Below are 13,524 nucleotides of genomic sequence, written 5' to 3'. Positions count from 1 at the left end.
AGAAATAAACTCATAATTCCCAAAGTTCTCCAATCAGCATGGTCACTGGTTGTGGTGTTGTGGGTGATGTAATTTTTTTTAAAAAAGTAACTGTTCCAATATCTGAAATACATCGATCATCCCTCTAACCCAGAAAAAGGCATCTCATTATTACTTGTGTTAGACTGAACGCCCAGTGTTTGAAGACTCTTAACATGACAGATATCCTGTTGCAGAAATCCTGGACTGCCAGAAAGAGAAATAAGTGGGTCCTGTGATGCCCAAGCCTCCCTAAGGAGTGCTTAGCATTCAGTCAGAGAGTTTGACCGGCCGCTTACCTACGCCCTTTGCACTGAGGGAAGTCCCAAGACCGCCGCAGTGTGTAGCGTAAGGCCCTTGAACAAGTCTGACCTTAAAAGAACACTTCACTTTTACCCAGTACTTTGCAAGTACAGACACGTAGGCTTTGGGATTCCTTAGAACTCACAACAGCTCAGTTAGGTAGGACTTTTAAAGATAGCTAGTTTGTGGCCCTCTCCACTCCATGGATTTAGCCAGACCCTGCTGTTCCAGTCTTTTTGTAATAATTTTTATAATTATTTTTATTGTAAAAATAGAGTTTCATAGAATCAGTTTATATTGCTCAAGCTTTAGCATAAAGAACATACTCAAAGATTATTACAGTTAAATAAAATAACTAATCCCCATTAAAATAAAAAAACACTACTAACCTGGGCTAAAGTGGGCTAGCCCCACCTCCTTCTTTCTGTTTACTTACGGTACATTCTTTCTCTTTCAAGCCACATGCTCAAAACATCAAGTTCTTTTTCTCTCCCATCATTATGGAATCGAACCTCTCCCACATAACCCATCATCCATTTTCTACATTCTCTAACTCCTCCCTTCTTCTTGACACTTCATGGCTGTTAGCCAATTAGCCCCAAGTGGCTGCAACACCTTCCTCCGCCCCCCAATTCCCACGAAGATCCAAGTGTTTTATCTCTTCTCCAATTAGCTCGGAATGTTGAGTCTTTCACGGGCCTCTTTGTCTGAGCTGAACCACGCCGTACTGGTTTTCAGAAAAACACTCTCATAGCACTTAGAAAAACACATTCCAATGTCTCTCAAATCGTTTTCACACAGAACCTGTCTAACTCCATCTTACCCTTCTCTGACTATATAGCCCACACTGCTTCAACGCCATCACAGGTCCTAGATCAAATCAAGCCTTAACTATCTCTGGAGGCAGCACTGTGGAAGCTGAGCCTGTCCTACTTTGGGCACATCACGAGAAGGCAGGCTTCTCTGGAAAAGACAATAATGCTAGGAGAATTGGAAGGCAGCAGGAAAAGAAGATGACTAAACATGAGATGGACTGATGCCCTAAAGGAAGCCACAAGCTTGAATCTACAAGAGCTCAGCGGGGCTGTTGAGGACAGGACATTTTGGAGATGGCTCATTCGTAACTTATGTGCTGTCAAGTTGGAAGCATCTTGATGGCACATAACAACAACACAACAAGACAGTACTGGCCCTTATCGCAACATCACTTCTCAGACTTACAGACAAGTGACAACCTGAGTTACGTGACTGTCTCATATCCACCGTTTCAGAATATCCATTTTCAGACATTCACACAGTCACCTAAGTCAGAATGCCAGTGTTCATCATTTGTGTCTATCTGAAAATGGGGAGAGTATACATCAGTTTTCAGACATTTCAAAAATAGTTCAGGGATTATCAGCATTCAGTGAATTATAAAATATGCCAAATATAATCTGATGAATTTGACACTGTCACACCCCATGACAAAATCAAGTTTGTTAATTTTCATAGTGATGCAAGCCTCTGATTTATTTATTCACACTTTATCATTGTGGGCAATTGCAGCTGCTGTTCAAATTCTATTAAGCACAATCAATATGACCAGTGATAGGTGGCGAGGGAAGCTGTAGTACAAGAACATCTGGAGGGGCACAGATTGCCCCCCCCCAATTAGGCCAAAAACTCATTTCTCCATGTTATCACACCTTATGTAGTCTTTCCTTAGTGATTACTGTAACTGTCTAGGAGACAATAAATGGAATTTATTGCTTCGAAATCTGTTTTTCTTAGTGTTTTCATCTAATTTTTAAAGTTCTTTAATATATGAATAATTTGCTGTTTTTAGCTTTTAATATTGTGTTTTTAATTATGTAAGCCACCTTGGGTCCTTTTTAAGGAGAAAGACAAGGTCAGAATAATTTAAATAATTAAAATAAAATAGTAAATAGTCAAAACGGCATCATCCATGGATTAGAGTGAGATACTGGTGAGTTTTAAAGAACTTGAAGGCTTGCAGAAGTATAAAAGTGGGGCCCTGAAGAGGCAAACTCTCCACCAAAAAAAGAGCCCAGCAAATACACTCAGTAGCCAGAGAATGCTACATGGTCACTGTATATGGGGAGGTGAAACGGAATGCGTTCTCCTGAGAAATGGCTGGTGGTTAGAACTCTGAACGATGGAACACTGTGTTGCAGTTCCTACCTGTTAGGGTCACTGATGCACATGAGATTTTACACACTGTCACCAATTCATTCGCGAGGGTATCAAAACTTTCAGAATACTGGCACACAACTTGAAGATCCAAAGGCTAGCTAGATACGTAGTCTCAAGCAACTTCTTAGTTGGTTTTTAGCACTTGGTTAACTCTTTTGGATCATTGCTTCTACTGAAAAGTTTTATGCTGAAATACAGATTCATCTGTCTATTTATCTAGACACACATACACACAAAATATTAAAATGGTGGTTAAATGTGTTGCATGTTTGCACATTATTGATTTTATTGGAATGCACTTGGGTGTAGAGTACAATCTTCATCATCCCAAAAATTAGAAAATAATAATGTTAAGAGTGGGAGTCCACTTCTTCAATGCAAGGTACGTTGGACTGTAACTCCCATCAACTTCAGCCAATGTAGCCAACCAGATATCTTTATTTGATATCTGGATATAGAAGATTGCAATTAAAACATACCTGTGAAATGATCGCAACAGTTCCGCACACAGTAGAAAACAGACCTTCTGCATGTACTTGAACCAAGACATTCTGATTTCTAGAGAAGCAGAAAAGCACTCTATTTGTGCATTTCTCTGTACAAATAAGATGTAAGGCAGAAGACAGTTAGGGCCCTTCTACACTACCTAGCAAGCCAAAAATGTGATACGGGTGCAACCCAAGAGAAGTCTGAAAATAGGGCACTCTGCCATCCAAACAGTCAACACCTGGCAACACAAAGTTTAATTTATAAGACGATGGTAGCATCCTAGCACACAACAAGCAATGGCACTCATCCTGGCAATATAAGTTGAATTGGCCCATTGCAAAAAGCAACATGTACCAATAATGGCTGCGACGAGTGATCCCAGCCAGGACTGGCCCAGAACATTTTACTGGCAAACAGCAACTCCCAGAAACAGACTGGACTGGTAGTAGGACCAAGCCAAGAACATTCTGCTCCCTCAAGCAAACCTTTCCCACCACTCCATGCCTTCCCAAGTCAAGAGGTACAGCCAAGAAGGTATAGCAAATTATTCTGACATCTGAAGAAGAAAATGCCACAAACAATTTTTCTGTCCCCAGCAGGACGATGGTACAGTAATGACGATCATGAGAGTGACAATAGCAGTCAGTAAACACTTTCCTTAACAATATTCAGTTATCACATACTGCCCATTTCCTAATGGGAGGACTAGCCTTGACTGGCAGCTGAATCTTACTTCAATACCAGTGACAACCTCAACTGTGAACCAGCTTAAAGGGTACAGACTAGGCACCTATAATTCTGTCCTCCAACACATGAGAACAGCCTGGGGACTCAGAGAGAAAGCTAGAAAGGGTGACTGCCGCCCTCTCTACACACTCCAACACCTGCTGCCTGAGGCAACCATGTACTTCTGCCCTGTATCCAGCTTTACTCCTCCATCTTTTCTCCTCTGGTCTTCATCTATCTCACCTAGGCATTTAAGAAAGTGTATTTGCAATTTTTCAGCCAATATGCAATTATTTAAATATAACCTCTTCTAGAACAACTGTCTAGAACTTTACATTGATCCTGTTCTGGAACAACTGTCTAGAACTGTCCCCTTCACAGATTGCTGCCTTGTCGTGGCGAAGGGCCTTGAGCAATTCAGAGAAGCTATGGGCTATGCCGCGCAGGGACACCCAAGACGGACAGGTCATAGTGGAGAATTCCGACTAAAAGCGATCCACCTGGAGCAGGAACTGGCAAGCCACTCCAGTATCTTTGCCAAGAAAACTCCGTGGACAGAAACAAAAGGCTAAAAGATAGGACGCTGGAAGATGGGCCCCTCAGGTCGGAAGGCATCCAACATGCTACTGAGGAAGAGTGGAGGACAAGTACAAGTAGCTCCAGAGTTAATGAAGTGATTGGGCCAAAGCTGAAAGGATGCTCAGCTGCGGATGTGCCTGGAAGTGAAAAGAAAGTCCAATGCTGCAAAGAAAAAAAATACTACATAGGAACTTGGAATGTAAGATCTATGAACCTTGGTAAACTGGATGTGGTCAAACAGTAGATGGCAAAAACAAACATTTGACAACCTGGGCGACAGTGAACTAAAATGGACGGGGGTGGGCGAATTCAATTCAGACAATTATTGTATCTAGTATTGTGGGCAAGAATTCCATAGAAAAAAATGGAGTAGCTCATCAAGGTAGGCTTCAGCAGTATGTGGACCAAGAACTCCCAGAAGTACAAGCTGGATTTCGAAGGGGCAGAGGAACTAGAAACCAAATTGCTAACATGTGCTGGATTATGGAGAAAGCCAGAGAGTTAAAAAAAATCTACTTCTGCTCTATTGACTACATAAAAGCCTTTGACTGTGTGGACCAAAACAAATTATGGCACGTTCTTACAGAAAAGGGAGTGCCTGACCACCTTATCTATCTCCTGAGAATGTAGGACAGGAAGCAACAGTTGGAACTGGATATGGAACAACTGATGGGTTCAAAATTGGGAAAGGAGTACGACAAGGCTGTATATTGTCTCCCTGCTTATTTAACTTATATGCAGAATACATAATGTAAAGGCAGGATTGGATGAGTCTCAAGCTAGAATTAAGACTGACGGAAGAAATATCAACAACCTCAGATATACAGATGATACCACTCTGATGACAAAAAGTGAGAAGGAATTAAAGAACCTCGTAATGAGGGTGAAAGAAGCGAGTGCAAAAAATGGTCTGAAGCTCAACATCAAAAAAATTAAGATCATGGCCACTGGTCCTGGCAAATAGAAGGGGAAGATATAGAGGCAGTGACAGATTTTACTTTCTTGGGCTCCATGACCACTGCAGATGAGGACAGCAGACACGAAATTAAAAGATGCCTGCTTCTTGGGAGGAAAGTGATGACAACCCTAGACAGCATCTCAAAAAGCAGAGACATCACCTTGCCAACAAAGGTCTGCAGAGTCAAAGCTATGGTGTTTCCATTAGCGATGTATGGAAGCGAGAGCTGGACTATAAAGATGGCCAACCGCTGAAGAATTGACGCTTCTGAATTGTGGTGCTGGAGGAGGCTCTTGAAAGTCTCCTGGACTGCAAGGAGAACAAACCTATCCATTCTGAAGGAAATCAACCCTGAGTGCTCACTGGAAGGACAGATCCTGAAGCTGAGGCTCCAATCCTTTGGCCATCTCATGTGAAGAGCAGACTCCCTGGAAAAGACCCTGATGTTGGGAAAGTGTGAAGGCAAGAGGAGAAGGGGGATGACAGAGGATGAGATGGTTGGACAGGGTCACCAAAGGGACCAACATGAATTTGACCAAACTCCGGGAGGGAGTGGAAGACAGGAGGGCCTGGCATGCTCTGGTCCATGGGGTCACAAAGAGTCGGACACGACTTAACAACTAAACATCAAAGAACAAATGTGAAACACATTTTTGTCATCCCCACCTTTTTTTAGCAACATATAATTTCTCGACAGGAAACAACACACACTAATCAAATCATGTCTAAAAGCCTGAATGGCCAGAGAGTATTTACCATTACCATTACCATTACCATTACCATTACCATTACCATTACCATTACTATTATTATTATTATTATTATTATTATTATTATTATTATTATTATTATTATTATTATTATTATTATTATTATTAGTAGTAGTAGTAGTAGTAGTAGTAGTAGTAGTAGTAGTAGTAGTAGTAGTAGTAGTAGTACCCCGCCTATCTAGACCAAAGGTCTACTCTGCATGGCAATCAAAGTCAAAGGAACAGGAGCAGAAAATTAAGCCACCAAAACCCAGGACTTTGATCTGGAATCGTGCAAAGGTCCAGTGCTCTAACCACTGAACCACAGTGGCTCTCTTAAGATGATTCATATTGCTTAAAGCGGCGGGTAATGCTGCCTCGGATGGGAGTTTTTTTTTTAAAAAAAACTGAGAGTAAATTATATCAAAACAGTGAGAAAAAAAAACAAAGAAAGCTAATTATCATGGAAAACTGGGAGTGTGATTAGGATCTAAAAAAAAAAACTTTGGCGAGAAAAATGTTTAAAGAGGTTTGCTGGTCTCGCTCTTCTCTGCCACAGCTCACTTTTCTAGACAATACACTGAATCCCAAAACTCACCCCCTCACCTTGCCTTCAGAATACCTGGTCTCACTCTCCCAATTCCATTCTTAATGGATATGCTTCTTGGCCACAAGGCCTAAGGAACACTTCTAGCCTACCTGGGCAGTCGTGGCAGGGAGCACAGGTAAGGAGGGGCCAATGATTTGGGGGAAGCCGCGCGTGCAAGGAGGTGCACCCGATCTAACTATTACTATAACTGTAAAACAATTCCCTCTTGAATGATGGTGGTTTCTATTATTCGGATTTCGCTCAAGGGAAGAGGAATGCGAGCCTCGTGCCAGGTCACTGATGGTCTGCTGGGGGTGGGATGCGCTGTTCATGTGCTTTTTTAAAACCCTAGATCTAACGTGTTTTCGGACTTCGGGAAGGAATAAGGTCCGCAAAGTGGGCTGGGGAAAAGGTCTGGGAGATCCAGAGACCTTCCGTGAAATTCCCTGTCCTGGTTTTGCCAAGAAATCGAGCCACGATGCCCTGGAAAAAGGGTCGAGAGGAAGAAGGTGGTGGTGGGGGGGGAGGGGAGAGGAAGGAGTTGACAACGGCATATCTCCCCCCCCCCAATCGCCCCATTTATGCAACATCCTAAAGGGGAGCGTTAAGGAGGGCGGAGGTCTCTTTGTCGGGGCGCCTGGTTTTGGGGGTGGGGGGGTGACGATGGTAACAGGTGCACGTCGCGGAAGGAAGAGAAGAGTCCACCCGACACCGGCTCCTCTCCTGGCAGCCTGGGAGCTTCTGTTTCCCCCACACACACACACACACACAAACACCCGCGCCGCCGCCCCCCCCACTTCCACTCACCACCATGGCGCCGCGCTCCCGATGCGCCGCGGCGGCGACAACCAGGGCCAGTCCGGGGCCGAGCGGAGACAATAGGGGAGGGAGCGGCGCAAACGCCCGACGCCGCTGCTGCCGCCGCCGCCGCCCCCCGACTCCCGGCGGCCCGGCCCCTCGCACGCAGGTCCGGCCCCCCTCCTCCTCCTCCTCCTCCTCCTCCTCGCCGCCGCCGCCGTCTCCAGCCGCCGCCGCCTCCTCCTCCTCGTCGTCGTGGTCCCTGCCTGGGAAGCGCCAGCCGGCGGGCTGCTCGGGGCGGCAGGGAAGCCCAGCCGTGGCGGAGCTGGGCGGCCGGAGGAGGCGGGGGCGAGACGCGAGACGCTTGCGTTGGCGGGCGGGCGAGGGCGGGCCCGGACTGGGAGAAAGAGCGGGCGAGGAAGAGGAAGAGTCGGGATCGATCGGCGGGTTGCCACAAAAGGGGCGCAAGGAGACGAGGAGGGAGACCGGGGAGGCTGCAGACACCCCCTCCTCTACCCTGCCTTCTCTTCCTTCTCCCCCCCCCCCGCCCCCGCCACCTTGCCCGGCTCCCCTCGTGGTGCGATCGCGCTGAAGGCAGGATTGTGTTTGTTGTGTGTGTTTTTTTTTTTAAAGAAAGACATCGCGAAACAAAAGAGGCAGCTGGAAGAAACGGCACAAAGGGGCTTCTGTTAGCCCAGCCGCCGCTCTTCACCAGCTCGGCCCCCCCCTCCACGAGCAACCTCGAGCTATAGATGGGAGGGACCAAGCCGCTCTCCCCCCCCCCCCAACATCCCAGCCATTTGTTATATAGGCGCCTCTTATTCTTCCCCCTCCCCGCACGCTGCACTATAGATAGAGCCCAATTTTGTTTTTTCCCTGGCTGTTGTGATTGCTTAGGTCTTCTCCCACTTTGCGAAGGGAACAGTCCCAGACGTTCACTCTCCTACATCCCTTGCAAAAGGGTTCTCTTCCCCTCTCTTAAACCGGCCGCCTCCCTTTCATTCATCTGGAAGCCCACTTATGAAAGACCTCAGGCTGTTCTTCACTGAAGGCAGATCTGCTTGACAGGACATCTTCACCAGCCTGCTAACAGATCCCCACTTTTCTGCAGGCCCAGCCCAGGAAAAATGAATTACTACAGAACAGGAGGGAACTGTAGTATACCCTTCCATAGGAATGTTGCAGCGTGGGCTACCAGGAAAGGTTTCTCCTTAGCTTCTGTAGAGACAAGGTGGAGTACGGCTAGGACTGGTACTATTCAGACTTTCCTGGTGCTTTGTGTCAAATAAGCAGGAGGAAACTAGATGCCAACTTAAATCTGCATAATAGCTGCCTATGGGGGGGGGGGAGCCAAAAGGAACATTATTGCAGCAGGTAGTCAAAAGCCCCACTTAATATGGCATGAACAGATAAGTTGTATAATTGGGCAAGAAAAGAAACTCAAAGGGAATAAACTAAACCCAGCCTTGCACAAACTGGCATTGATCATCGCACATGCAACTAATCAAAATAACACTGAGGGAGGGACACTTATTATTAATAATACTGTAACAGCTGTGTTGTCGATCACCAATTCTCTCCCAGGTAGCCAATAGAGAGGCCAGACAAGGCTGTTGCTGACGCAGCAGTGGATCCAGACAGGCAGCCCTAGGAGGAACATATTAATCACCCACTGTGCAAATGGTTCACCTGTTATCACTACAGAGAAAGAGAAGCCCAGGAACTCAATGCCTGGTATATGAAGATCTAAAGCAGGTAATGGGGAATGTCAGGTTTTGGAATCAATGGCAACCTTCCTGGGATTCCCCAGCTGACCATGCCCCCCTTCCCAATAACACCACCACCACTTGATGGTTTCCTAGCTTTTGTATGAATTTTTGTACACCCCATTTTCAGAAATCAAAATATTCCTCCTAAGGTTTTGTAACTAGCCGAACTTTCAGCTACAATATAGCTGGTACTTTGGGTAATCCCGCGTTTGTCCCACCTACAGTGAAATGCACCCCACATGAAACAATTCAGCTCTCAGAGAGAGAAAAATGTTCCCTGCCCAAGACCTAAAATTTTCATGGAGGTTTAGCTAAGATGGGTTGCTCAATCAGTCCCCTGATATCATGGGGTGGGGTTTCCAGACAGGTAAAGATAAGAACATTTAAAAGATGTCTAATGGATCAAAGCCCATGTTGCATCTGATCCTTGTGAAGGGAAGCATGTCAAAGTACATGCAAGCTGTAATGGAATCTTAGATGACAATTATCACAGAATCTCCGATTACACAACCAGATGAGCAATGTCTTAGTCAGACACTGACTGGCAAGGAGAGATTTTTATGTCCGCTCCTGCTAGTTAAGGACAAGGGGAAAGGTTAGGTTTCCAGAGATCAGACTAGTGCTTTCGCACTAAAACTTGGTGAGGTTTCAAAAAAGGTTGATGGGCCTTTGGGAGGCCACCCCAAGCTTCTTCTGTAGATGGGCAGATACTCATAAAAAACCAATGGAAGAAGCACTGTGACAGAATGGTTGTAAGCAACAAAAAGTACCTTGTTCTTTGCCAGACATGACTATCTCAATGCCTGGCACTACCTAAGTAATCACAGCTGTGCCCATTCAATTCTTTCTCTCTACGAAACCATCTCCCAGAGCCCTGTGCTGCTACAATACAGAGGGCTTCTCCAGATGGCCATAGAAAGTCAGTAACAGCTCAAGTGATTTCACAAGCAGTCCTTGCAATTGCTCCTTGCAGGACACAGAACAGGGAGGTGTCCATGGTTCTGATCTGCTCCTTGTGACCACACCTTGTCACATACTATTACACCCCTGCACTCAGAGCAGTTGGCATCATACATATGGCCTTACATCCTTTGAAACAGGGATCAACAGTCTGAGCTACAGGCTGATTTCTAGGTCAGTGCAGTAGACCTTTGGTAGACACTCCACAGCTCAACTCCTGTTAACATGCTTGCACAGCTGCTGTTAACATGCAATAAACCCAATATGGCACTAGCCAGATAATTTCACAACCACAGCAAGTATAGATCTACTGATGATGCTGTGTCCATTGTACTCCATACTGTATTGAGCCACTTAGAACAACAGGGAACTTATGCGAGGCTGTTGTTTGTGGATTATAGCTCTGCTTTTAATACCATTCTACCAAATAGGTTGTTTTTTAAAATGATCAACCTGGGATTACCTCAGGAGATCCGCATGTGGATAAAGGATTTTCTGACAGATAGGCCACAGTCAGTAAGGATGGGATCTCACCATTCTTCTACCCTGGTACTAAGTACAGGAGCTCCCCAGGGCTGTGTGCTAAGTCCCTTCCTCTATTCCCTGTACACACATGATTGCACCCCACTGTATAACACCAATGCAATTATTAAATTTGCAGATGATACGACAGTGGTGGGACTCATAAATAAGAACAATGAGTCTGCTTATAGAAAGGAAGTACAAAGGTTGATACTTTGGTGTAAAGAAAATCATCTCACACTTAACATCAAAAAAACTAAAGAACTCATAATTGATTTTAGGAGGAAGAAAAATGTACATTTATCACTGTACATAAACGGTGAGGAAGTGGAGAGAGTTGGTAGTTTTAAATTTCTGGGTACTTACATCTCAGAGGACCTCTCATGGACTATAAATGCCAACATGCTAATGAAGAAGGCACAGAAGAGGCTGTATTTCCTGAGAATGCTCGGCAAGTTAAATTTATCTCAGCATTTACTTCTGTCATACTATCGTAGCACCATTGAGTGTCCTAACCTATGGCATTCTGGCATGGTTTGGGAGTAGCTCTGTAGTGGACAAAAAAGCTCTACAGAGAACCATTAAAATTGCCCAGAATATCATCGGGCTCCAGCTACCAACCCTGGATGACATCTTCACATCCCGCTGTCTGAGGAAGTCACACAGCATCCTGAGAGACTCTTCCCATCCTGCTTATAACTTTTTTGAACTGTTACCATCTGGCAGAAGATATAGAACAATTAAGACTCGGACCACACGTTTTCTCAGTAGTTTTTATCCTAGAGCTATAATTGCAATTAATAATGAGCTTAAAGACCACCAGTAGTGAATAATTAGTTGGACTGTGTTACTTGGCCTGCGGTGTAGATGTTTGTATTTTTAGTGGGGGATTTTTTAGTGGGTGGGAAGTGTTTGGGGAATTTTATGTGTGTGCGTGTGTCTGGTCTCTGGGTGTCTGTGAATTTCATTGTATGGGTATACTGTGTATATACTTACAATGACAATAAATTTATTATTATTATTATTATTATTATTATTATTATTATTATTATTATTATTATTATTATTATTATTATTAAGTAAACGATCCTATATTTCCTGCTAAATTATACTACAGAATTAAAGAAAGCATGGATAGCAAGGATAGGACATTTTTGTGGAAACATTGCAAGCTCCATTCTTGCATGCAAAACGAATTCTTTACTTCAGAACTCCAAATGTATCTCTTTTGCATTAGGATTTGGCTAGTGAATCTCAGGATTCTAGGTTTTTTTTATCAAAGTACATGCCAAAAGCCTGAATTTCCCCATGTTCATCTTGAAAATGCACTCCCTTTCACACAAATACATGAACTTTATTAATGAACATATATGAAGGGAAACCAACTTGATATTGATGTTCAGATATTCAACAGAAAACTAAGAGCAGAAGCATTTGAAGATATCATTCAGCTTATTTACTTTTTGAAACAATTGGGTGAAAGTATAGCTGGCTTGAAATGCCCATTTAAAACAGCTACCATCTGCCACCTCAAAATTGTGAGAGGATGATTTCACATAGTTCCTTTACTATATCTTATGCGGCCATCTTGGCAGAGCAGCAGCTCCAATATTAACTAGAGGACAAGGTTAAAGCTTAAAAATAAATGGTTGTATGTTTCTTTCCCTGTGTAGTCATAAGACTACACAAGGAAACCACTGAAATCCATAAACACCAGCACAGCTTCAACAAAAAAAGAAGGAAGTCTAAAACTCAACAAAGCCTGGCTCCCAGGACTGAAAAATGCAGTCTGCAAATGGTCAACAAACTCTACCCAGCCACAATAACTAGTAATCACTGCACAGAAAAGACTAGCTAACGACATCCATCAATCACAGTGACAAATCATCTCCCCCTTATCACATCTATACACCTATAACAAAAAACATGCTGATACACCCATAACAAAAAACATCCTGATCACCATAATCACCCAATCTCCTGAAAAGGACAAAAAGCTGATCCCACAGCTACAAATTCTCAACTATCCCATACACTACACCAGAACACCAGAACTATCCCATACATTACATCAGAGTTCTAACTCCTGTCCACTGAAGATGCCGGCCACAGAGACTGGTGAAATGTTAGGAAGAAAAGCCTCTAGAACATAGCCAAACAGCCTGAAAAACCTACAACAACCATCAGATCTGAGCCATGAAAACCTTCAAGAATACATTAAAATTAAATCCTTTTGACATTAGATTCAGGCAGCTAGGTCACCTTTCAATGAAACCGACAATAGGTTCAGAACAAACAAATGGAAGTACTTAAACATAATTCATAATTAACTTACAGACTTCACTTCTGCAAGAAGCAGCAATGGCCATCAGCTTAGATCGCTTTTGAAAAGGCTTAAGCCAATTGTTGGAAAGAAAAGCTGACAATGGATATTAGCAATGAAAGCCAAACAAACACTTTCATGTACAGAAACAATCTCTTGGCACCAGATGCTGGGGTCAAACAAGGGAAGTTCAACACTTTCAGCACCCAGGAGGCAGCCACTTAGTTACTGCTAGCAACCTAATTCTGGACTGAATAGACTTCAGATCCAATCCAGAAAGGAACACTATTTTCAACAGATAGCATCAAAATCCAACAGAGGGAGAAGTTGATGCTATTCAAGATACTGTATATCTGCTTGATCCCTCCAAGCACCATGTAAACGGCCCACAGTCTTATTCAGAACACATCCAACTGTAGCAAGAATGAGCAATTTATGACCCACCAAATGTTATGGGATTACAACTCCCATCAGCCCTAGCCAGCACAGCCAACGGTGAAGAACTGTGTTGCTATCCAACAACATCTAGAGAGAACATTATCCCA

General features: G+C 43.9%; 1 protein-coding gene across 1 annotated transcript in view; it reads right to left on the bottom strand.

Annotated features, from left to right (window-relative positions):
• Positions 1-7,579, bottom strand: part of ARHGAP33 (Rho GTPase activating protein 33) — a 57,654-nt gene extending 50,075 nt beyond the window's left edge. The window contains exon 1 of the mRNA XM_072979449.2: positions 7,415-7,579. Coding sequence (XP_072835550.2) covers positions 7,415-7,420 — 6 coding nt within the window. The 5' untranslated portion in view covers positions 7,421-7,579. The remainder of the gene's footprint in view (positions 1-7,414) is intronic.
• Between the last annotated feature and the right edge of the window lie 5,945 nt (positions 7,580-13,524).

Source organism: Pogona vitticeps, chromosome 9 (assembly GCF_051106095.1).
Source record: "Pogona vitticeps strain Pit_001003342236 chromosome 9, PviZW2.1, whole genome shotgun sequence".
NCBI classification, from domain to species: domain Eukaryota; kingdom Metazoa; phylum Chordata; class Lepidosauria; order Squamata; family Agamidae; genus Pogona; species Pogona vitticeps.
This window is presented reverse-complemented; position numbering and strand designations above follow the sequence as displayed.